This window comes from Leuciscus leuciscus (assembly GCF_965113295.1).
Source record: "Leuciscus leuciscus genome assembly, chromosome: 5".
NCBI lineage: Eukaryota > Metazoa > Chordata > Actinopteri > Cypriniformes > Leuciscidae > Leuciscus > Leuciscus leuciscus.
This window is the reverse complement of record NC_138729.1, coordinates 37225959-37251181: the sequence shown is the minus strand read 5'-3', so window position 1 is coordinate 37251181 and position 25223 is coordinate 37225959. Positions and strand designations below refer to the sequence as shown.

The following is a 25223-nucleotide window of genomic DNA, read 5'->3' as shown; positions in this document are numbered from 1 at the left end:
ATGGCATCTGATGAAGCATATGATTGAATCAATTCATCAATATCCATTTTTTTATATTTTTCAAATAATTCCATTTCTACTTTGCTCCGATCAGGATTTTTGTAGCCAATACCGGCCACTGATTTCTTGTCATCATGATCGGCCAATACCGATCCCGATCATTCAACACTGTTCGATTGATCTTGACACATCGTCCATTCATACCTACCATACCCGAGATCCTAATAAAAATGTTTTGCAAAGTTACAAAGCAGAATGTGGCGCAAAAGCCGGTCTAGTTTGCATGCACGTCAGCGGAAACTTTTTTCGGTTTTATGTTGCATTCAAATTACGATCGGTTTGTGAGATCGGACAAATTTAGAGACTACCGATCGAGTCAGAGAATGTGATTATCGGCCGATCGATCTGAGCATCCCTAATTTCTACTAAGAAATAAGCAGTGCAGTCGAAGTATTTCCTTGGGTATCTCTGGATGAATTTGTTTAAGAGCATTAGATAAGATGTTATGGTGCCAATTTCTTTAGGAAGTACATTTATGTTGACTGTGAACATTAGTTTCAAACACATCCAGGAAGTAATAGAGCGCTAGGATTTTGCCCTCGACCCAGAGCAATTTATCCTACACTGGCTGGAGGTGATGTATTTACGTGACTATAAGCTTGTCTCCACAACCCCCATATCAGCTGAAACTCACTAACATGTGACAGAAGGACCCATACATCTGTGCACACATACACCAAACAAACTGTGATGTTATTCCTTTGTGTGCTTCATAACTTTGGCCGTGTGTGAGTGGTCTAATGGTGAGAAACAGTGCAGCAGTAAGATCATTCTTTACCCTTCACTTCCCTCCACTATGTATCGACAGTCATTTGTGTTACACTGCAGAACAGGGCCGTTTCTATGTGCACATTGGTTAATGCTTGTGCATGCATATAGCTGTTTATTTTTGAAACAGTATGTGATATGGGTTGTACACTTTACATGATCCTTTTCTCATAAGTGTACATGCCCTTTGCAGAATGTGTAATATGTTTAGCATTTTTAAAAAGTAAGAGAGAACATAAGTTTTGCTGTTTAATTTGTACTGCCCAGAAGAAGTGAGATAGAAGGAGTGGCAGATATTTTCTTCCATATTGTGACGTCCATATGAGTGAAATGGATAATCGAAAAAGAAAACAAATGTAGGGCGAAAACTCGGTTCCATCTGTTATTGATTGGATGAAGGCAGATCTGAATGCGAGCTTGCAACTGATTGTAAGAATGGAATGGGGTTTAATTGGGCTAAATAATTGGAGACTGGTTATGATATGTTGATTAAAAAATTAAAAATGAATCAAATTAAACATACATGGATGAATCAGTCGCAACAAAATCAATGCGATGCATTTAGAAAATAGATAGTGTGAATTTTATTTCATGCAGAGTGTGAATTTTATTTCATGCCGACTTTTAAGTATAAAACAAAAAAACTGATAACTAAAATAACACAAATCTTGTTCAAAAGTTTAAATACTGCACCTAATAATATGCCAAAACAGCTTTCTTCTCAAGTTACTAACTTTGCTCATTCAATTTGGCGTAACCACAGCTTCATCAGGGCAGTATTTAATTTAAAAAAGGGAAATTTGCATGATCCCTTAACATTTTTAAAAATGATAGACATTTAGCAGAATCTGCAAGGGGAATGTAAACCTACGATTACGAACAGGACCGTAGCAGTAAAGGGCGTTAAGAGGTGACCGCTCAGCCAATTGAAGCTTTATGCAGTGATTTCACACCAGCGCTGAGATGCTATGCATTGTTGAGCTTCAATGGGCACAAATAATGGTGACTGGCGTGTGTGAGAAAGCTTATGTGAGAGAGAGATTTGAACTCACCTTCATATTAGTCACATTGTCCTTTTATAAACAACAAAACAAAAGTAAAGGGAAATCAAGATTGTGTGGCTTACAAAAGTACAACATAAATGGTTTGATCTAAACAGAGCTACTGCTATAACTGTGTGCTAAATTTCTCTTTTGCATATTAGGAGCGACATTTTCATGTTGAATTCTTTCAACTTTCCAACCTAGACTATAGCAAAATGCTTTCTCGGGTTGAAAACATCTGAGCTGTGTGACTGGTAAAGAGGCACTAGTCTGTTAATCTCTTTGTCTCATCACTAAAGAGCTGATTGGCTAAACCCACTGACTACTGTGAACCACATCAACACCTCCCACTAATCTGGACAAAAGGTTTTTACCAGGAGGAGCTATTTTTAACTTAAACTTGTTAATTGAAATAAAGCTGGAATAAAATAAAATAAAATGTAAATAATTAGATGAAAATGTAAACTTACAAAAACTTAATAAAGTTAGAAATGTTGCCTTGTTAACTAACTGAAATAAAATAAGTTGAATTGAAGTAATAAAATTACTAAAACTGAAATAAAATCATTTTAAACTAAATAGAAATATTTTAAAAAGACAAATAAAAATGGCAAAAAAAACCTAACAAAACTACTAAAACTAACTAAAATTGTAAAAATGCAAAGACATGTAACTTCAAAATATAAATACACTATAATACTAAAAGAACATCGTTTTAAACAAAATACTGATTTTTTTAAAATGTAAAAACAGTTATTTCTTCTATAATTCCACATTTTATACAATGCATGATATATACAGTAATTTCTGATATTAAGTAAGACTACTTTTTAAGTCTTTTGTTAAATATAAAACAGCTCTTAGAGGGAGATTTTTGCCTGATAAACTTGAGGTAAGGTAAATAAAACATAAATGTAAGTTGCTGTAAATGAATGTAAATGTACTGTGAGATGCTGTAAGCATAAATGAGCATTTGCATAGCTAATAATAACATAATAATGTAAACAAAGATATTTCTAAAATGTGGCAGTTGTAAGCAGGAGTACCTTTGTCTCTGTGCGGCGTGTAGTTCCGTCCTCTGAGGTAACCACAGAAACACGAGAGGTGGGTGTGCCGGGGTCTTCCTCTATAGTGACAGTCTCCTCCACAACCTCCTGGGGCTCCTGCATCATGGCCAGTGATGTCTGGTTACTGGGGCTCTGCTCCTGTGGGACAAGCAGAGGACGGTGGTTCAAGGTCAAATGTCACTCCTGTGGGATTAGCTGGGCATTCAAGGAAACCTTTTTACAGATTAAAATTATAGATGAGGGAATATTTTAATTTTGGTAAACCTTTCATGTAAGAAAGCAAATATGACTCACTCAATAACTTTAACCCTAAACCAAACTTTTCAGTGATATCCGTCTCAAAACAAAAGCAACACATTTTGTATGTAATTAAACTTTTGGAAACTTAAAAAAGTAATATTTCAGGTTGTTATATATGATAACAAATACATACATACACATATACATACATACATACATACATACATACACACACCTGACCTGACCATGTTTTGCTTAAGTGTTTTTTTCTTTAATTGCTAATGCGACCTTTTTACACCACAGACTGAAAATTAAGCATTGCTTGGTAATTGGTTGACATAAATTGGTATTATCTAATTGTGTCCTTAAACGTAACAGCTGACAGCTATTAGATCTAATTAATTTGAGAGACAGTCTAACAGAAGGATGGCCAAAACCAGTTTAATATCAATTGGTTTGATAAACTGTAGTGAATAAACTGTGATCATGTGATAAATGTAGAGGGTGTCTATATATATAAATATATAGAGGTTGGTTCAAAATAACATTTATTTGAAATAGAAATCTAGGCTTGTCACCTGTTTTTAAAATGTAAGCCATGAAATAATAAAGGCTTTTTATATTTATCTAAAAACTAATATTCAAGTGACTTGGATTGTTTTTTCTTATGACTGAAATCTTTTGTAATAAAAATATAAATATAACTCTTTATGTAAAAGTCTTCACTGTCAGTTGTGTGTACTGTATTATGCAACAAAAACAGAATTATATTATATTATATTATATTATATTTTATTATATTATATATAGAGACAGTTGAATCTTCAGGGACAGGGTACAATAATAAAAGAAAAAAAAAATGCTTGAGAGAGAAGAAACAAAACAGAAAACACCCCTGAGACCTTGTGTTATCAGACAAGGTAAATAAACAACAAACAAACAATCAAAAGTCCTGAAGCTATAGTGCTTGCTTCAAATGAAAATATGAAGCAAAGGTGGTTGAGGCAACTGTAAATGACACAGAAAGAAACAACAGCAAACATTGAGGGTACAATCAGACTGGGGAGAACTGTGTGTGTGTGTGTGCGTGCGTGTGCGTGCGTGCGTGTTGGCAGCAGCACAGGAGGGCTGATGAGGGATGATGCCAGAGGTAGCCATTTGTTTTCCATCCATCTTTGAAGGCATTAACGAGTAGGCAGTTTTTCATTGATTAGCATAGCGGAAGGCTTCAAAGTCTGTGGCAGGCCAAATTGATCCGTAGCCCATCTCACTAATCATTGACTTCTAGCCTTTCATGTGTCAGTATCATTCCTCTGCGTTGGCAGTTCGAGCGGCTGCCTGTCCAACCTCAGAACTGCATTCTTCTAAGAGAAACTGAAGTCAAAAGAAACTTTTTCTTCCTTCTGGAGTGATTTCGTTTTAATTGTTCCATTAATTGGTCTAAGACAGGGGTGTCAGTATAAGTGAATTGACTGAAACCGATGATTGATGAGGATAAAAACATCTTATCTGAAGTGCCTCGCTCCTAATAGCTGAGTGCCACATGGATTATGCAGGCGTACCACACAGAAACAAAGCTTTGATTAACTTTCTGACAGCCAAGAAGCAAGCTTGAGCAGAATACAATATGAGAAAGTAATGAGATACTTTTAAAAAGCCTATTAGCTCCCTTGTGAAAGCACAGATAAATATGCCTCTTTTCAACATGAATTTTTTAAATAGGAATCGTGGCATTACATGAGAAATGGACACTAAATGTGTCTGGTTCTAAATGGCCTTATGTTAATAGGAATTGAAACTGGGTCTTGGTTCTTCACATATGTTGATTGCACCTCATGGTCATTTCTTGCCAGCCTGAAGGGATATATATATATATATATTCCATATATTTGTATGGAATTACAAAATCTATATTGAAATTTAGTTTAGTTCTCAGACTAATAAATTCTTAATTATTTTATAAAATTCTCGTAACTGTCCATTATTTGTAAATCATTAAAATGGAAATTTACAAGATTTTTTATTAAAATCCATTAAGGGATCATTTCCATACTGAAGGACAGCTGTGAAAAGCTGTGAAGACTAAAATAAATTCCAATGTTGTTGTCTCCGGGGACATTATTGGTTGAATTATCATGAAACGGAGGCTACATCAAAGGTCGTCTCATAAAACTCTCTGCTCGGAGGAGGATACTCTAGGGAGCAGCTTCAGAGAGGCCAACGATCACTTTGTAGGAGCTACAGAGTTCAGAAGCTCAGTAGAAAAGTGTTTAAGACAAATAGGAGTGAAAAGATGTTTACGGGAAATAAATTAATTCTCTATTGCATCCAAAGTAAAAAGCATCAGATATTGTACATCATTGTCCTGTTGTCCACTTGAAACATGAGAACGTATCATGAATATAAAAATATACACACTTTTTTTCATAATGTATAAAAAACTGCCGGTGAAAAATACTAAAATACTTTATTATTGAAGATGCATACATTCTCTGAAATTAAGTCTTGGCATCTTATGAGGTTTTGCTTCTAAACTAAACTGACCTTGTTTTTAAGGATGTTCAGGTATTCTTGCTGGAAAACAAGATCCATATGCTGATTTTTTTTCTTCTTTTTTTACATTTTCTACAAATCCTCAAAACCACTGATAGACATTTTTTGATCTACTACAAAAGTTCCTCACATTTAAATGTTTACATTTTCTACAAATCCTTAAAACCACTGATAGATATTTTTTGTTCTACTACAAAAGTACCTAATATTTGAACATCATGATCAGCACAGCACTGGCCCTTACCCAAACCCTTAGAGAAATATACAGAAACAAAATTAGATCTGTGGGAGAGCTGGAGCCAGATCTAGTTTATTTACAGTATAAAAATAAACACCTGACCATGACATCAATACCTTTCAGGATACACACAGTATGCAAAACGTTTCATGTTTCATGTTCACCAGCCATCCATGAAGTTTGTTTTCCCAGTGAAAATTACCTTTAAAAAAATCCTACAGCACTCATTAGCAAGTTTTTTTGTTCTAAAAAAAGTCTCCTCAGTCAGCCGGACAGAGATATTGTCAGGGTTCTGTCACTTCTGTCTAGTTTATTTCTTGGTTTTGTGACAGAGCTCTGACACTCCTGTTTTGTCATGTCTTTGTGTGGGCGTGCGGCTTCGAGCGTTCTCTTGTCTGTATGGCTTGTTACATGTGCGGGGCGTGGTGTTTGGATCCCGGCACATCTGTCTAGTTTGGTTTCGGTTCTGTGTCGGGATCCGGACATTCATGCTCCGCGTGTTTGTCCTCTGTTGTGAGCGCACAGGATGAGCTTACACTCGTTCTCATGCGCTCTGTCTTGTCGTGTGAGCGTGCGATTTCGAGTTCTCTCGGGCCATACGCTCTTCTGTCCATGTGTGTTGTGTAGCACGCGGTTCGTGTTTACATCGGCTGCGTGCTTTCATGTCATGTTTTGTCTTGTGCTGTGTAGCAGACAGCTTGTGTTTTCCACTAGCTGTGTGCTTTCATGTTGTCATGTTCTGTGTGAACACGTGGCTTATGAGTGTTCTCATTGGCTGCATGTTCATGTCTCAATTTGTGTGAGCACATGGCTTGTGATTTGTTTTACTGGGCATGTGCTTGTGTTTTTTGTCATGTTTGGTGTGAGCACATGGCTTGTCATGTATGTTTCCTTGTGCCATGTGCTCTCCTGTCCATTGTCTAACCCCGCCCATCTTGTTATCTGATTACTGATTCATTTACCCCACCTGTCCTCCCTCGTTACCTGCTTTGTTTGCTCTCCCTATTTATTCTCCTTATGTTTTCGGTCCTGTGCTGGAGCGTTCATTATACCAGAATTAAATGTGATGTTAAATAAAAGAGTTAATGATAATTTGTCAGTGTTTACAGGAGAAATGTTGGCCATTCTTTTAGCCCTTGAGTGGGTAGAAAAAAATAAGCCAAGTAAAGTGTTAATAGGGTCAGATTCAAGTAGTGCGATAACCAGTTTCAAAAACATGCAGTCAGAAGCAAGACAGGACATTATGTTGGAAATAGCCCAAACTGTTTACAGATTCAATAAAGTAGGAGCAATAGTGACATTTATCTGGATTCCAGAGGTAAATATGGCAGTAAATTATAGTAAGGCGGAAGTTAAAAGCATAATCAAAGGATTATTTGTTTTAAATATATTTATTCATTTATTTTGTAGTGGGTAAAGTAGGGTATTTTGATCCACACTCCATTTCAGAAGGTGGTGGTAATGCACACTAAAAAGTTGTTTGCCAACTGCCATTAAAAATCAGAAGAAGAAGTCCTGTTCTGGTTCGTCGTTGTAACTTTACCCTGTTATGTTCCTCCTGTGTGTTGTCCAGTCCAGTCAGTGTTGTTTTCCCCCTCTGGGTAGTTTTTGTTTGTATTTTGTTTTATTTTTATTATTAATAAAAAGCCCTTGTTTCCTGCACTTGAGTCCTCGCTATTTCCACCTACCCCAAACCTGACAGATATAGCTCAAAGACAGGCTGAGGATTTTGCCACCAACCTGAGCATCATTCAGTGGTGTCTTTATCATGGATGATCCGCGTCGCATGGGGGAAATCTGCTGCCACAGATAGCAGCTTTTCCTTTATGACAACTATTACACAGGTGAACTCCTGAACCCCGCATCACGTTTGTGTGTTTTTGCAAGTGATAAAGCATATCTCACAGAATTGAGACGGGAGTTTCTGGGCAACCCTACGGGCTTCAGAAAATTATTTAAGACGATCTAATTTAAGGAAGAAAGGAACACCTACAGTACAACTCCTTTCTTCCAGACAAAGACAGTAGACTGATGATAGATAGGGCATGTCTAATACATTAACCAAAGATTTCTTTACACTTCTTTCTAAGTTATACATGTAGTAAATACTTTAACAAACAACTCTCTGAGCATTGAGAACAGATTAAAAGCTGTGGGAGAGTCAGGCGTTCCTTAGCTAAATTTACTTTGTTAAGGAAACAAGTTAGAGAAAGAACGAGCGCAGTTCACCAAGAGTTTCACCAAGGCCTTTTCATGAGTGTTATATCACATTTCAAACCCTCTTGTGTTGAATCTGCACATAATTAAGGGTTTGGTAATTGCACAGCATGGTTTCTTATGCAAAAGAAATACCAGGTGGGTTTTAATTTCACCCTTTTCCCTGTAAGGAGCGACGGTGAGGTGTGTGAGATAAACATCAGTCTTCCATAATGGCAAATTGAGACAGAGCTGGAGAAGATAAGGTGAGCTGGAGCAAATAGAGCAGATAGGCAAATGAGAAAAAAACCATTGGCAATTAAAAAGCTTCTGAGTAGCGGAGATACTTTGCTATCAGGCCTGCTCCTGATCCACACTAGATAAAAAGACCACCCGTCTGTAAAGCTGAGAGATCAACATTTGTGCTCTCCACACTTCACACCTCAAACATCTAAAAAGCCTTTCTAATTTTGTTCTAAGGGTGTTTTTTTTTTTTTTTTTTACCTTTGATGCATAATACATACATATACATATACAGTGGTGGTCAGAATTAATGGCACCCCTGGTAAATATGACCAAAAATGGCTGTAAAAAAAATTAATCTGCATTGTTTATCCTTTTGATCTTTCATTCAAAAAATGCGCAAAAATCAAACCTGAATCAAAAATCAAAATCTCTGAAGTAAATTCCCATTAATATATACCTTTATTTAGCACACCAGGGTGACTAGGAACATGAAATTGTCCAGCTATGACTTCTTGTTTCACAGGAGTTTAAATATGAGGAAACACAAAGGCCAAATTCCCTTAATCATCCATCACAATGAGTAAAACCAAAGAATATAGTTCTGATGTGCAGCAAAAGATTGTTGAGCATCACAAAATAGAAAGTGACTGTAAGAGAATAGCTAAAGAATTGAAAATCCCCATTTTGACCATCAGGGCAATAATTAAGAAGTTCCAATCAACTAAAGATGTTACGAATCTGCCAAGAAGAGGACGTGTTTCTATATTGTCTTAATGCACGGTGAGGAGGAAAGTTTGAGTGGCTGGCCAAAGACTCTTCAAGGATCACAGATGGAGAATTGCAGAGATTAGTTGAGTCTTGGGGGTCAGAAAGCCTAAAAAAAATATTGTCAGACACAACTGGATCTTCAAAAGGGACCGGATTCTATGGTCAGATGAACCAAAAAAAAAGAGGGCTTTTTGGCAGCAAACCCACCAGATGTGTTTGGTGCAAACAGGGATAAAAGTACCCCATGCCTACGGTTAAATATACTGCTGGATCTTATATGTTGTGGGCCTATTTTTTTGCTGGAGGTCCTGGACTTCTTGTTCAGATACAAGGTATTATGGATTCTAGCAAATACCAACAGATAAAAAATCAAAACCCCTTCTACAGTACCTCTGCTAGAAATCTTATAATGGGCCGTGGTTGGATCTTCCATCAGTACAACGGTCCAAAACAAACATCAAAATCAGCACAAAAATGGGTAACTGAGCACAAAATGAAGCTTCTGCCATGACCGTCCCAGTCCCCTAAACTGAACCCAATAGAAAATGAGTGGGGTGAACTGAAGAGGAGAAGCGCCAACATGAACTTGTGAATCTGAAGGATTTGGAGAGATTCTGTATGGAGGACTGGTCTCTGATCTCTTGTCAGTTATTCTCCAAACTCATCAGGCATTATAGAAGAAAACTCAGATCTGTTATCTTGGCAAAAGGAGGTTGCAAAAAGTATTTAATAATAGGGTGCCAATAATTATGGCCAGCGTGTTTTGGAGAAAAACATTTATATTTTATAATGTGATTTACCCCCGACTTTCAATTCTTTTACTTCAATGAAAGGTTTGATTTTTGCACATTTTTTGAATGAAAGATCAAAAGGATAAACAATGCAGATTTATTTTTTACAGCCATTTTTTATCATATTTACCAGGGGTGCCATTTATTCTGACCACCACTGTATATATATATACACTCTAAACAAAAATGGTGCTAAATAGCACTAAAAGTGGTTCATTGGCTTGTAATCATAGGGGAACCACTTTAAGTGCCATATAGCACCTACCTTTGTCAAATGGTGCTATGTAGAACCATAAGAGGTGCCATATAGCACCTTAACCACCCCAAAGAACTGCTAAAGAACCGCTGAAGAACCAAACTGGGCTTAACAGGTTCTTTAAATGGTAGTGGTGCTATATAGCTCCTTAACCACCGCAAAGAACCCCTGAAGAACCGCTGAAGAACCATTTTTTTTTAGTGTGTATATATATATATATATATATATATATATATAGAGAGAGAGAGAGAGAGAGAGAGAGAGAGAGAGAGAGAGAGAGAGAGAGAGAGAGAGAAAGAGATCATAATGTCATACTGCTCTTACTATTGCTCCAGTATTTAGAATGCATATTTAGTACAGTATGCAAATGTTCTAGATGCACACTGTCAGACAAAATGTGCAAAAATGTTACCTTTAGCTTGTCACTGGGGCAAAACCCTCAAAGGTATACCTCTGTACCTGATACTCCTTAAAGGATTAGTTCACCCAAAAATGAAAATGATCCCATAATTTACTCACCCTCAAGCCATCCTAGGTGTATATGACTTTCTTCTTTCAGCGAAAACTTTTGTAAGAAAAATATAAATAATTATAACTTTATAAATTGTAATCATTAGCTTCCAGTAACGGCCATCCACACGTTCACGAGAGAGTCGAGTAAGATGTAGGAGTAGCATAAGCTTAGGTGAGAGTAGATGCCTCTCGTAGTACAAAAAATAGGGCTGGGCAACAAACTCAAGCTTCTCCGACATTTCTTTTTGAAAATTCACATTTAAGACTTCTAATTCGTGACAATCCTCTGCGCTTCCGCGTTCGTCAATACATCATGCGTCGGGTCAGTGTTCACTCTTTGGCCGGAACTCAACTCGCGTACGGCTGTTACCGGAAGCCAGCGATTCTAGTTTATAAAAGTTATAAATATGAATATTTTTCCTCCAAAAAAGCATTGCTTTGCTTCGGAAGGGCTTTGTTAACCCCCTGGAGTCGTATGGATTACTTTCATGATGGATGGATGCGCTTTTTTGGCTTCAAATTCACTCCCTGTTACTATTCAATTCCCATTATGAAGCTTGGAAGAGTCAGGATATTTTTTTAATATAACTCCTATTGTGTTCAGCTGAAGGAAGAGAGTCATATGCACCTATGGCTTGAGGGTGAGTAAATTATGGGATAATTTTCATTTTTGGGTGAACTAAACCTTTAAGGTAGCAATATGCACCCTTTATTAGGTCACAAAGGTGTACCTTTAAGGGTTCTGCCTCAGAGAGAAGCTAAAACTAAAACAATTTTCCCTGATAGTGTGCATACAGAAAACGCATACTATACACCGTAGCAATAGTATAAGTCTTAAGTAATACACAAATAACTTCTTTTTTTTTTAATTGTCTCCAATTAATCTTTCCTATTTCACTACTGTTTAACCAACTATAAAAAAATACATAAAAAAACAGCAGGCTGAGGCAGTATACACTGTATACTGTGCAGTATCCCATTGCATTCCATTCCAGCACTACTCTGAATGAAAAGTGTCTCCGATGTTCTTTCGATTCATTTGTGTCTGATTAATAGCTTCATAACCATTTGAAAACTGAACAAAACATCATCAACTAGCTTAATATCACTCCGGAGAAGGTCTGCAAGATACAGAGAAGATTAGTTTTCGCACCTCCACTTTGTTCATTACAGTTGCCATGCATCACCTGGGCCGCAGCCTCGCCGTCAGTAATGCATCGTGCTCTGGCTAACAGGATTTCAGTCAGACCTCACAGCAGCAATCATCGGTAGGATCTTACACAGTTAATCCATTTGCCAAGAGCGTTTGTATAACCTTGGGTCATAAGAGTTTCCCATCAACTTGCTTCTTTTCCCGCATCCATCTTCATGACCGAGAGTCACACCCGCCATGCCAGGATGTGACAGCAAGCGGGAATTAGCTTTCATTTCACTGCGCTGTACTTGTGGAAAATTGAGCAAATAAATCAGACAATTTAAAAAACAAATAACTGAGAAGAGGGCACACGGATCTTCTCTGTATGACTGCCCGGGGAAGTTGAGTGGAAATAAAATGGATGGAGGGTAATTGGATGGAGGGGACACGATGAGTGACAAGAAAGAAGCTGAAGATTTGAGTCTGACTCTCAAGCCAAAGGGCCAAACCAATGGACAGATACGTCCCAATGGAAGAGGGGAAGGGAGGGGTTGGCCTAAACATTCCAAAGATAACGGATGGTCAAATGCATTTAGAGACGACGGCTGGCAGATTAACTCAACTAAAAAAGGGATGGAAGGAAGAGGGATGAAAGAGAAAAGGCGAGGAATAGAGGCTAGCGGCCTATAATGGCTCTGCTAATCTCTTTGTCCTCCTGAGTGATCCAGTGCCAAATCTCTGTCCTCTCATCGTCTACGAACACGGGGGCCTCATTTTAGACATTCCTCACACATTGGCCGCATCCGTTTCTCTAACATCAGTTTTGAGAAGCCATTCTCTTTCTCCACTGGTGCCCTTGGTCACCCCTTTTGTTCCAGATTCCCAGGTCTAAACAACAAAAAACGAAAAATGGCAAATCTCAAAAAAACACCATTCTCTCTCTCTCTCTCTCTGAAAAAATAAAAAATAAAATAGTATTTACTCAGTGAAGCACAACTTTTCGTCTGGCACAAGTTTTCAAGCTTTGTTTGCATAATTAATAAAAATACATGATCTATGTGATTCCATTTACCCCCCACCAGTCTCGCTAGATGAAAAATATTTTTCCGACGGTAATTTTGAACATCTGGAAAGAATTAGTCACGTATCCAAGTTACACCCTTCTGAAAGATTTCTGGCATGGCGTGGCTTTACAGCAGGGCTTGAAAAAGCACACAGTTGCCCGCACTCTCACACTTTCACTCATATAATTCAGCTTACGGTCAGCGCTCCCTTTCTGGAATGCAACCCTGACAACACAGTCAGAGCATATATCAATCCTGTTTTCCTATAAAACTAGGTAAACACAGTAAGAAGAAAACAGCAGTCAAAAAAAGGAACCTAAACCCTTCCAACTGTACAATACAAAAACAGTTTGCGATTATTGAAACCCGTAGAAAAAAATTACAGCACTGTGTTAATAAGATAATAAAAATCATAACTAATAATAATTAGTTAGCAGGCTTATCAAATAATGGTATGCTATACGATGTTAGGCGAATTGGTCATAAATAAAATAAAACATTGATTAATTTAAAATTGATTAATTTTAAACAATCAAACAAATAAAAATGTAGAATTTAGGTCAAAACAGATAATCAAAACAGTTAAGACATCTGCTAAGATAGCAGGATAATATGCTAGAGGAATGCAATGCTAGAGTGTAAATTTGTTAGCCTGTCAGTCCCTCCAGTTTTTCGCGATTCCGCAATCACTCAATACAATAGGCAAAATCAACAAAATGTCACTTTTTTTGCAGTCCAGCATAATTCGCCATTTCACTGCAAAATAAGAGCAATAAAAACAAACTTTCTCACAAAAATATGTTATAATCATCTAATTGAATTATCCCTAATTTAATTACAGTTGAAATTCATTATTTTCACGAGGATACAGATGTTGTGCACGTGATGTCAGTTGTTTGTGCGAAACAAAATGAAAGCGAACCTTTCTCACCTGCCAAAAAAAGTGCCAAAAACTGGGCAATGTGATTAAGATGGATGAATGACAAAATAAAAAAAAGTATGATTAGCTTGACAATACTAGAAGATTTATTAAAAGCACAGTAGATCACGTAAAGAACTCCACTGACATACTGACCGATGTCAGACTGGCTGCAGATTACTTCGCCTGTCAGCGTGAAAGTACCGAATTGTGCGTTCTCTTTCTAGGCTTATCGCACTTGAACGGTCAAATACACACAAATTATGTAAAAATGTCAATCTTGGCAGTTATGTCTTAAGTGAACAAAGAGTTTGGCCGTGTGTCAGTATTGGATCAGTGATTTAAAGTCTTAAAGTGAAAGCAACCTATTAAACTGGCTGCTGTCTGTGTCGTTAATGTTAATCAAGCACTGATTGTATCTGCATCTTTTATGTTGCATTTATTTCTTTGTTCTTATTTTATTACTGGCGGTTTAGCTGATTACTTAAAATAGACTAATTACTTGAGAACTTTTAACTTCTATTAGGCAGGTATTTGTTTTGCTGTGGTTTAATTATGAGATTTTGGTCATATTGCTCATCCTTAGTAATCATGTTATTAAAGCTAGATAGTACACCATTAGGCTAGCCTAGCTAGCTATCTAATAGCCTAACAATTTTGAAAATATATTATTATTATTATTACTACATTTCTGGGCAAGGCTGTGCACCACACTCAACATCCCCCTTTCCAAGTCAGAAAAAAATTGTCCATAGGTAGTTTGTTAAAAGTTTAAATGTATCAACATAATGCATAAATATAGCAAAGGTGGTATTCTTATAAAAAAAAAATTTTTTTTTAATTGTTGCACATTTCTGGAAATTACCACTATAATCTGTTATTTTTATCTAAAAAAAAAGGAAGAACAAAAGAAGTGAAATTAATTTGTAGGATTTAGGTTAATAGATCATTTATTACAAATTTCAACCTACAGAATAACTTTTCTTTGATGACACCAGGTTATGGGAGGTGCAATGACCTTGTGGGAGTTGTTTGTTTTACTAGAGGATGCCAAAAAGAGGGAGTAATACACAGTAACACTGCATGAAATGGGTGAAGCAACTTCAGGCTATTGCTATTGCAGGGTTTTGGAGGGCAAAGGCCCATATGGACGTACATCAACAACAACAACACGCACCGCAAATACTGTTTTCTGGCTGCGAGTCAGCAATGTGGTCTCTTCCAGGGAAAGCCAGGGAACCTTTGCCAAGAGATCAGTTCATGCAGGGTCTCCGGGCTGCGGCCATGGGCAGGGCAGGAAAGACATGTGTTTTACTTCCCCCTGTCACTGCTCTGGCTCCCGCTGTCCTGTTTGTTGCTTCTGCCACTGAAGGTCCAGCTGTTAACAGATCAAATATCAGGCCTAGGGGACCAGCCTGCCTCTGAAGCACAACACTGAAATACAGTCACTCAGAGGGCTGGATAGCGGCGGTGGCCTGTCATGGACATTTTAACAGTCTGGGATGAGTGATTGCGCCGTTCTCACTTTCTGTCTATCACATCCTTATCTTGTCCTAATGCGCAGCCACTCAGAAGTGATTAAATCAGCGATAGACTTTATGATTGCTTGTGTGTGTGAGCAAGTGGTCACAAAGTCACACCAGTGAGTGAGCTGCCTCTATAGCACATGCTTCAGGAAGAGGAAGGGAATGTTGTCATGGAAGCCCTTGTTGATTTACAGCATGGCTTATATTGTGCAGTGAGATAAAGGCTGTGTAATATATCCAGTGACTTAAAGGAACACGCCACTGTTTTTTGGAATAGGGGTTATTCACCATCTCCCCTACATTTAGATAGGTGGGCAAACGCATTTTTGTCTCTGCGCCCAAGTAGCAGTGCTTCGCCTGTGCTTCACCCCAATAGTCCCAAGTCAATATCGGTATATTAATAACCCCCATTTAAAAAAACGATGGCGTGTTCCTTTAAGGCGCAGTGCATGAGAGACGTACACAAGGAGCTCTGGGCTCAATGCAATCTATCCTGCTCCTCGACCTGTTTAAGGTGGTTATATTCTTCACAATTCTATATTTATGAAGCCTTATGCATCAAATACATAGATTTATAACGAATAGCCATTGTGAACTGGGGTTGTAGTCATCCATCTCATTGCAGAAACATTACTTATGCACTTCAAGAGGCTCTCAGCACCTGAACTATACTTCACAAATGCTAAAAGCGACTGGCATTTCATGGCCCATTGACTAATGCATTGCAGCGCTGTTCCGTGTATGCATGCAATGCGCGGCAGAAGCGTTCGGGAACAACGTCTGGGAGCTTGATCCACCATCTGCACGGTACGGCGTCACAGAGACGGTCCTGTGAAATCGAGGAGAGGCCGGATGATCCATTAGAAACCCAGCCGGTCCTGTCTGTGCCGCCGAGATGTTGTGGCTATTCATACCTCATGTGAAAGGCCCATCTGTAAGCAATATTCTCTTAGGATCCATATGAGCCCTAAAAGCACAAGCTACATAAAGAAACTGGATCTGATCCTTGGGGCTTTGGAGGCAGCGGAGGAGAAAAGCTCAAGCTTGTTGCTTGTATATTATGATACAAGACATTTTAGGTATCTTTCAGCATTCTAAATGAATGTGTTTATTAAACACTGATTATTTGAATAAATTGATAAATATAAATGCCTTAAATTCGAAGCATCTTGCTCTTTCTCTGAAATATACTCTTTGGAAAAACTGTAATATAAAAATATATTAAGAAAATATATTCATTATACTAAATTTAACTTGTATAACTTTTTCCTGTGTGAACTGTGCATCTTTCAAAAGGTAAGAGCCTTCTCAAAGTGGGTTATATAGTGTCCATCAAATAGAGAAAAAATGTGAGAAGACAAAGCAAAGGGACGAGTTATAAAGAGATACACAGTGAGAGAAAGAGAATAAAACAGAAAGAGAGTGATACTGGGGCATCATTAGTTCTAATGTATTCCAGCCCACTGCCATTCAATTTCAGCAGCCCACTACGAAGGTGTGTTTGATTAGCGGCAGATTGGATTTTGATTTCTGGAATATTGCCTCCTAATTGCCTGTTTGGATTTCTAATCATAGATTAATGGCACACAACAAAAGAGCTTGTGGATAATAAACCAATAGCTGAAGCGCATCTAATTCATTCCCCCTACTCTACAATGGAGAAAGACTGCTCTTTCATTAAGCAAAAACAAAGGGCATTATTGTGCGTGACTTGCTTTTAGAACAATCAACGAGTCTCTGACAAGTACTGTACAAACCGTGACCTGTAAAACATGCTCTTTATGAAAGTATCATTGAATCTAGTTTCATCATAAATTATCGTTTTAGCCGCAGCTCACAGAAGTTACAGGACGATTACCAAACACTTCTGTAACAAGCCGGAAATGTGCCAAAGAGACTCCCGAAGCAACAATCGTCTCTGTAAAATCAAAACCAAATCTATAATTGAAGCTAAGGTGAGATAGATCTCTAAATATCTAATGAAGCTTTGAGCACTGAGGCTTCTCCTGTGACTATTCATTAAGCATAAAAAAAAACTATATTATTAAATTAAATATAATAATGTTTAATTAAAATGAATAATAAATGTAAATTAACTGAAAAAAATCATTTTACAGTTGTATTATTTAATGAAAAAAATCCTAACAATTGCATAGCAACACTATGTTCTGAATAGAACATTACAGCATTGTGCAAATCATATTTCATTCAGAAAATACTTTAGCTAAACATGTTGTGTGGGCAACTTAAGCTGATTTGAATTATTTTTAGGGTCAGAATAGGAGATATCACAGCTGCCCACAGCCAGCCGGATATCAAACCCTCATTAATACAGGAAGGAAGAGGCAGTACTGAGAGAGATGGCTTGTTTTGGTGAGTGTGTCTGCGTGCATCCATGTTTGTGTCATGTCCAGAGATATCCAGCATGCTCCATCTAATTACAGTTGGATTCCTGGAAGAGAGTGACCCAAACAGCTCATCCATACAGCTGCCAAAATCACTTAGTCAAAATCACGTCAACAACTCTCCATTCATCAGCCAAGTAACATGAAAACATCCAACTTCTGATTCTCCCTGTTTTTTTTTTAATTACCAAATCCTAGCTTTCGAATGCGTAGCACTTAAGAATCAATCATTACTGAAATACCAACACATTTAACCAAAACAGTGCAAAATATGCTTACACTACCATTCAAAAGCTTGGGTTCAATAAGATTTGTTTCTTTTAAATCAGTACTTTTTTGTTTAAAAGATAAATTATAGTAAAGACTTTTATTTTTCCATTTCAAAATCAATGCTGTTCTTTTGAACTTTCTATTCATCAAAGAATCCTAATAAAATATTGATCACAGTTTCCACAAAAATATTAAGTAGAACGACTGTTTTCTTGAGCAGCAAATCAGCATTAGAATGATTTCTGAAAGATGTAACAAGACTGGAGTAATGATGCTGAAAATTCAGCTTTGCACCACAGAAATAAATAGAAAACAAATTGTAATAGAATTTCACAATATTGTTTTTTCAAAACATGCAGCATAAGCATAATTGGTGAGCATAAGAAAAAAAATCACAAACTTTTGAACAGTAGTGTCAATTTGTTTGCTAATAGCAAATGCTATTGCTGGAGCTTTGGTGTAAACCCAGAAAGACTAAGAGCATTGTATCAGTCCAGGAAGGAAATACTAAGAAACTCTCAAGGCTTTCTGTCCTAACAGCCTGGAATTCAGCTCCACCCCTGCTGAAGAGGAAGCCAGTTAATCTCAGTGTAATGAGAGTGTAAATTATAAACAAAATAACTCACTACAGGATAGTCACAACAAACATTTGAACAGCTTTGATGAACTACCGCTCGAATTGTACATCTATGTTTATTCTGAAATGTGATGACTAATTCAGGAAGGTGGTTAGAGAGTTTAGTCATTAGTAATTTGTCTGTCTGACATGTCTTTTTTTAAATAGTGAATGAGGTAAGAGCAGACTGGCAGATCTGCAACACGTTTTGGCAGAATTAAAGGACTTCTACTGTACATCACCATTGCACACTATCCTAACTGAACTATGTAAAACTACTTAACGCAGTAAATCTATTTTGATATATTCTAAAATGTAAATGAATCCTGTGATGATCCTTCGGAAATCATTCCAGCATTGCAGCATTGCAATGTATTGTGTTGCTTTTATAACAATCAACGAGTCTCTGACAAGTACTGTACAAACCGTGACCTGTAAAACATGCTCTTTATGAAAGTATCATTGAATCTAGGTTCATCTAGTTTCACAAATATGCTGATTTGGTGTAAAACATTTCTTAATATTATCAATGTTGAAAACTACTGTGCAGCAAATTATTTTTGTGGGAACTGTGATACATTTTTTAAGATTCTTTGATGAATAGAAAGTTCAAAAGAACAGCATTTATTTAAAGTAGTTTTTTGTAATAATGTATAAGACGTTACTGTCACTTTTGATCAATTTCATGCATTTTGTTTCTGAATAAAAGTAAACATTTTCTTACTGACCCCAAACTTTAGAGCATAAATGATCTAATAATTATTAAAAACATTACAATTTATTTAATTAATATAAAGACAGCTATATATTTTCAAGTATGAAGACCCATTTATGCTATGTGAAAAACAGTATGTTATCATAAAGACATTCTTTTACATCATAACTACATGCTTTTCAAAATTAAATAATTGTAAAAAAATATATATATATAAATAATAAAATATTTAATAATATTTAAAAAATATTTAATAATAATAAAATAATAAAAATACAGTAAGTGGCTTTTTATATTGTTGTCATTGTATTAAAACCCAAATAATATGGTAGATCATACAGCTTTGAAATGACATGAGGATGAGTAAATGATGAGACCATTTTTTCCCTCACATTTTTGACTGAACTATTGCTTTAATAACCTGAATGGGCTGGAGTCCAAATTAAAGGCGCAAATCCAATCTATGTGCAAATCAGGTCTGAGGCCCTCTCTAATTTTCTTTGAAATGTACAGCCAACACAATTTTGACCTTCTCTAAAACTTTTGTCTGTTCGGGACACATACAGCATCATACACTAAACAGAATAGAGAAAGGATTATATAAACGAGGGACTAGAGAGGTCAAAGTAGAGAAGGTTCTTATAACCCTGCAGACTAGTTTTGAGATACACAGCACTGCAAAACAATCTCGCTCAGCGTTTCTTACCATGTCTTACAGTAATTCAGCCTCAATCAAAGAACTTCAACAGCGAGAAGTGCAAAGAGTTCCTCTTTCACCACAAGCGCATTTCCTGTTGTATTGTTTTTCTCATACTCTTATTCCCTTCAGGAGTCTGAATGTGAACTCACAAACATAAAGTCTATATGTCAGCACAGATGTGACAGGACGAAGAGGTAATAGAGAAGAGCCGCATCATGTCTAACACTTGACATGGGGCCATGCCGGGTAGTTAAGTCACACGAGACGTAACAGCCGTCTTCTCTGACAGTGTTTATATGTGCACCATATGTGTGGGGATTGTGGGTGGTGAACTCCACGAAACTAATTTGATTTCACATAAAGGTCCACCTGCTTTGAGACAGACAGCAACATGTGGAGTGCGTCCTGTCTGTCCCCTCTCATTGCACTGACACTGACATGATTATGTTGATGTTACATCCCGAGTGGCACAGTCTGTTCTTCAAACATCTGTCCCTCAGTACACCTTAGACACAGTGTTAATTTTGGCAGCCATTTTTGATTTAGTCTTCATCTTCAGACGAAAATGCTTATTGGTCTTTCATAGTTTTAGTTGACGAAAAGTAATTGCATTTTTGGCCAACTTTTAGTCATTACTTTGTCAAACTGCAGTTAACGACATTAATTTTGGTAGCTATTTTATATGTAGTCTTTAGACAAAAGATGTCATTATACTTTTTCTCTCTAGCCCAATTCAATTAAGCTTATGAGAAAACAAGGTAACAGGCTGTACTGACATTGCAATCTTTAGCAGTAGCATTTGTGCAATTCTACATATCCCTTTACCTTAGTTCAGTGGTTCTCCATTTTTTTAGAGTGCCGTACCCCCTGAAGCATTTAAAGGATTAGATCACTTTAAAAAAAAATTTTGCTGATAATTTACTCACCCCGATGTCATCCAAGATATCTATGTCTTTCTTTCTTCAGTCGAAAATAAATTAAGGTTTTTGAGGAAAACATTCCAGGATTTTTCTACACAGAATGGACTTCAAAGGCAACCAACTATACCAATGTTCAAAGAAGGTTCAAATGTCCGTCTCAATGCAGCTTCAAGGTCTCTACATGATCCCAGTCGAGAAATAAGGGTCTTATCTAGCGAAACGATCGATCATAAAAAAATTTAAAAAATAAAAAATTATATATACTTTTTAACCACAAATGCCCGACTGAGATGCCACGTATTACGTCATCACGTTGGAAAGGTCACAAATATATATTTTTTATAATAATAATAATAATAATAATAATAAATGAAAAGTTGGAGGAGAAAATGTGATGAAATTTTTCACCCTTTTTGAACCGGTGTACACAGACAAATAACTTAGATAAGATGACGTGACGCGTGACCTTTCCAACGTGATGACGCAATGCGTGGCACATCTCAGAGATGGTACACGTGGCACATCTCAGAGATAATTACAGAGATTTCACTGAAATCATAACAGTGTGAAACAGACAGAATCAATTACGTCTGTGCGTCGTTCCAGCCCTAATAATTTTTCTAATTAATTAAACACTCTTTATATATCTATATTTAATGTATCTCTATCTATATGCAAGTTTATTTATTTATTAAATTTATGAATTTAAGATTTATGAATGACTTACAGCTGTCTCTGTATATTCATTTGACCAAAAAAAATTTCTTTGCATATTAAACTTAATATATATATATATATATATATATATATATATATATATATATATATATATATATATATATATATATATTTATTTTTGACAAAATACCACACTGTGTCCTTGAGTAAAAATCTTTAAATTATTAGGTATGTGGATTGCGTGATGTTAGCTGTTTGGCAAGCATACACCAGCTAATATAGCTAGATGAGATCGGATAGAGCACACAAAACTGGCTCTGTTTTTGTAGCCCCTCAGACACTCATACGTTTATCAGTCTGAGAATCTACTAAATTCTCAGTAGATCTGCAGCTTACCTGAACTCTTCCAACATGATGAACATTTCATAAACAGCATATTGTTGGCTGGGACACTGAGGAAATAGCCCAAGCCAGAGTTTGAAGTATATCAATCTTCATGGGTCTAAAATGAGACTGAGATACACTTGAAAAATGTTTTTCCAACCACAGCAGCTGTATTTAAGAGTGACGGGGGTGTAAATGTTTACTGAAGGAGTCTTAATTCTTGGAATGTTCCCAAAAGCTTCAGGCGACTCAGTGGGATGGTCATGGACAAGAAGCACAGCCAAAATCCAATGGCATAACATTTCGGATTCACTTAGATCACGGTCTGAAATTATATAGACAAAAGAAAACAGTGCTTTGTTATGATATAGATGGATCATGGAACTTTCATAACCCTTGGCCATCTGAAATCGACAGGCATACAAGATGTGCCAATGAGATTTGCCAAAGTTTGTTCTAGCAGAACAAAAAACAATATCGGTGAGCTTTGTAAGATGAAACTAGAACTACACATGCAATCAAAACTGAAAGACTTCATATTGGCATCATATTGAATAAATCCAATATTCTGTCAAGGTTCTCTCAGACAGCCTTCTCGCTAACAGGGCTTAAATGGGAAGATGACCAACCGCATGCAATAAAATAAAGCAATAGTGTTTGAAAATAACTAAAAGCGTGGTGATAAAAGGCTGTTAAATAATAATCAAAGAATTGCACTGGAGAACGTGAACGCAGAACAACAGCAACCTTGGAATTTCACTGCATTGACAGCAAAGCATTAGGCGCTGAATGAGCTGTCACAACATGAATAATGTTGGCAAATGCTAAAAACAAGCTATGAAAATGCTATTAGGCCTGGAAAAGGTCTGTGTAGCCAAGGATAAAGGCGGCTTTGAACTACTGGCAGCGCTCAAATCACTTCTGTAAAGGCAACTCAATACAGTAGCTGGTCTTAATCCCACTCAAAAGCAAGGGAGGAATATCTATACGCGCTCATCTTATTGGTTGAGGACAGCCAGAACCGATTTTCCCACTCTCTTCCCTTCACCCTGCCTTCATTTACTGAAGAAGCCCGATGTGCAGAGGCAGCCAAAAGCGCAGCATCAACAGCTATGCAGAAAGCCACACTGGACTCCTATTTTGTGCCTGAAAACAAGGCCCTCAAATTCAATCCATGTTGAGAAGATTAAGAGGCTCTTCAGTGGCATTCCTGCTCCATATGGCTACAAGGTGCCTGCCTCTATTCGGTCTGAAAGGGCTTAACATGCCATGCCAAGAGACTGGAGTACCTGTCTCTATGAGATAAAGGAAAAACTGTCTATTTTCAGTTAAACATACATCAATGGCACAGACATGGATTAAACTAGGAAATAGGTAGTTACCTTGTGCTCTAGGAATGATTAGCCTAGTTTGCATAAAGAAGGCCTTTTTATAGTGCATTAAAATAACAGAAATATCTTTAGTTCCTCTGTCAGGTCTTACATTAAAATGGCTCAGGTCTCTCTTACTTCCTTAATCTTTCTTTATCTTCATTATTCAGTTCCTTAGATCCAAACTATACCAAAGCTTCAACAAACACCTCTACAAAGATCAAGTTAAATCTAATGGCAAATTTGTCCACCTTCTTATAGTGGTATACATGAAATAAAAAAAATAAAAAAATATATGCAAAAAAAAATAATAGATTGCAATTTATTATAATAATCAATAATCAAATAATCAATTACAAATTAAAATCTTAACACAAATAAAAATGTCTGCAATCCTTAAACCCATGTATTTGTTATACTTCTCCCTCAATCTCTCCAAGTATAACAATCTCCCTCTTCATATCACCTCACATCAACTATACCAATTGCAATTTGCAGAGTTGTAAAGTAAATGAAAGACTATTGCCTATTTTTTAAGGCTAAACCCTTCAAATTGCCCTACCTAACTCCCCTTTTCAAGGAATAAAAACTCAAAGTCTATTCATCAAACCATTGATGAAAATCTAAAGGAGTTATGGAGTCTGGATCCACATTCAAGGCTCAGAAAGCATGAAAGGGATCTTTCCTTTTGCTGGAGAACTGTCTAACCCTTGTGATCAGTTTGAGAGATGCTGCTGGAAAAGCCTTGCATCAGTGAACCTGTCTGGATCATTTCAACACTCCAAGTTTGGTAGGGATGCTGAAATCAAATGTAACTCCTTATCTTAGCCATAAGCTCTGACAGACAAGTGGAGAAGAGAATAGTGAGCAGCCATTATCTGTTTTTCAGATGGGTGAATTTTAATCGCCTCAAATGTCTAGCACAACGCACACAGTGGAAAACACCCCACAGGATTTCACTATAAATAGCTCTCATCTACTTCAGAAACTGGATTCTTCATTCATGACTCCACCACGGGCTCTTCCACACTACAGCATATAGTATAACACAGCTCACAAAGGAAAATCAATTCAAACCTCATTCTACATCTCTTAGCATTACACAGTCTGACATTCGACATCCTGTTAGTAAAACGGTATTTTCCAAATCATTAACGTGCAATAATAAAAAGCAACTCAGGTGGAAAAGTGTTTCATATATGCTTCATATCGAAAGCTAAGGGCATTCTGCATTTACCAAAAAAAAAAAAGAAAAAAAAAGTGTCATGTGTGTTAATCACTGAATAATCAATCGTTTAGAGGAGATACAGTATAAACCCACTTTTAGAAGCCATATCATTCATGTATCTGCCGGCTTCTGTATACTTCATATCAATGAAACATGACGAGAAACTAAAAAACAGGGCAGATAAAGTTCTCTGAAAACTGAATATGAATATGCCAGCTTCAATATGCTTACAATACCAGATGCTAAAAATAGTCTTACGCTAGAACCTTAGATTGCAGGTTAGATTACCTTAGGGGAGATTGCATGTTATCCTAAACAATGAGAACAACTGAACACAGGCAAGAGGCAGTACTGTTGTGGGTCGACTTCATCCCTCACACACACAGGCATCGATATGCTGGTATAGCATGGCATAACACTACACATCTGCAGAGTGTTTTATATTAATGAACTCTTCTGAATAATACGATGGAAAAAATGAACAGAACTGTTTTGGTAACATTTAAAGTAATATTAAAAAATATATTTTCATTGAAATTAAAAATAAATGTGTC

General features: G+C 36.9%; 1 protein-coding gene across 19 annotated transcripts in view; it reads right to left on the bottom strand.

Annotated features, from left to right (window-relative positions):
* arvcfb (ARVCF delta catenin family member b) overlaps window positions 1–25223 on the bottom strand; it is a 216249-nt gene that overhangs the window by 83481 nt on the left and 107545 nt on the right. For 14 of the 19 annotated variants that reach the window (XM_082169428.1, XM_082169419.1, XM_082169430.1 and 11 more), the window contains 2 exons: window positions 2918–3076; window positions 1881–1901 (listed from right to left, as the gene is read on the bottom strand). In XM_082169428.1, coding sequence (XP_082025554.1) covers window positions 1881–1901; window positions 2918–3043 — 147 coding nt within the window. In that variant the 5' untranslated portion in view covers window positions 3044–3076. Of the gene's footprint in view, window positions 1–1880; window positions 1902–2917; window positions 3077–15034; window positions 17446–25223 lie in introns of those variants that run through there. The other 5 variants (XM_082169420.1, XM_082169424.1, XM_082169422.1 and 2 more) reach the window with 2 other exon arrangements.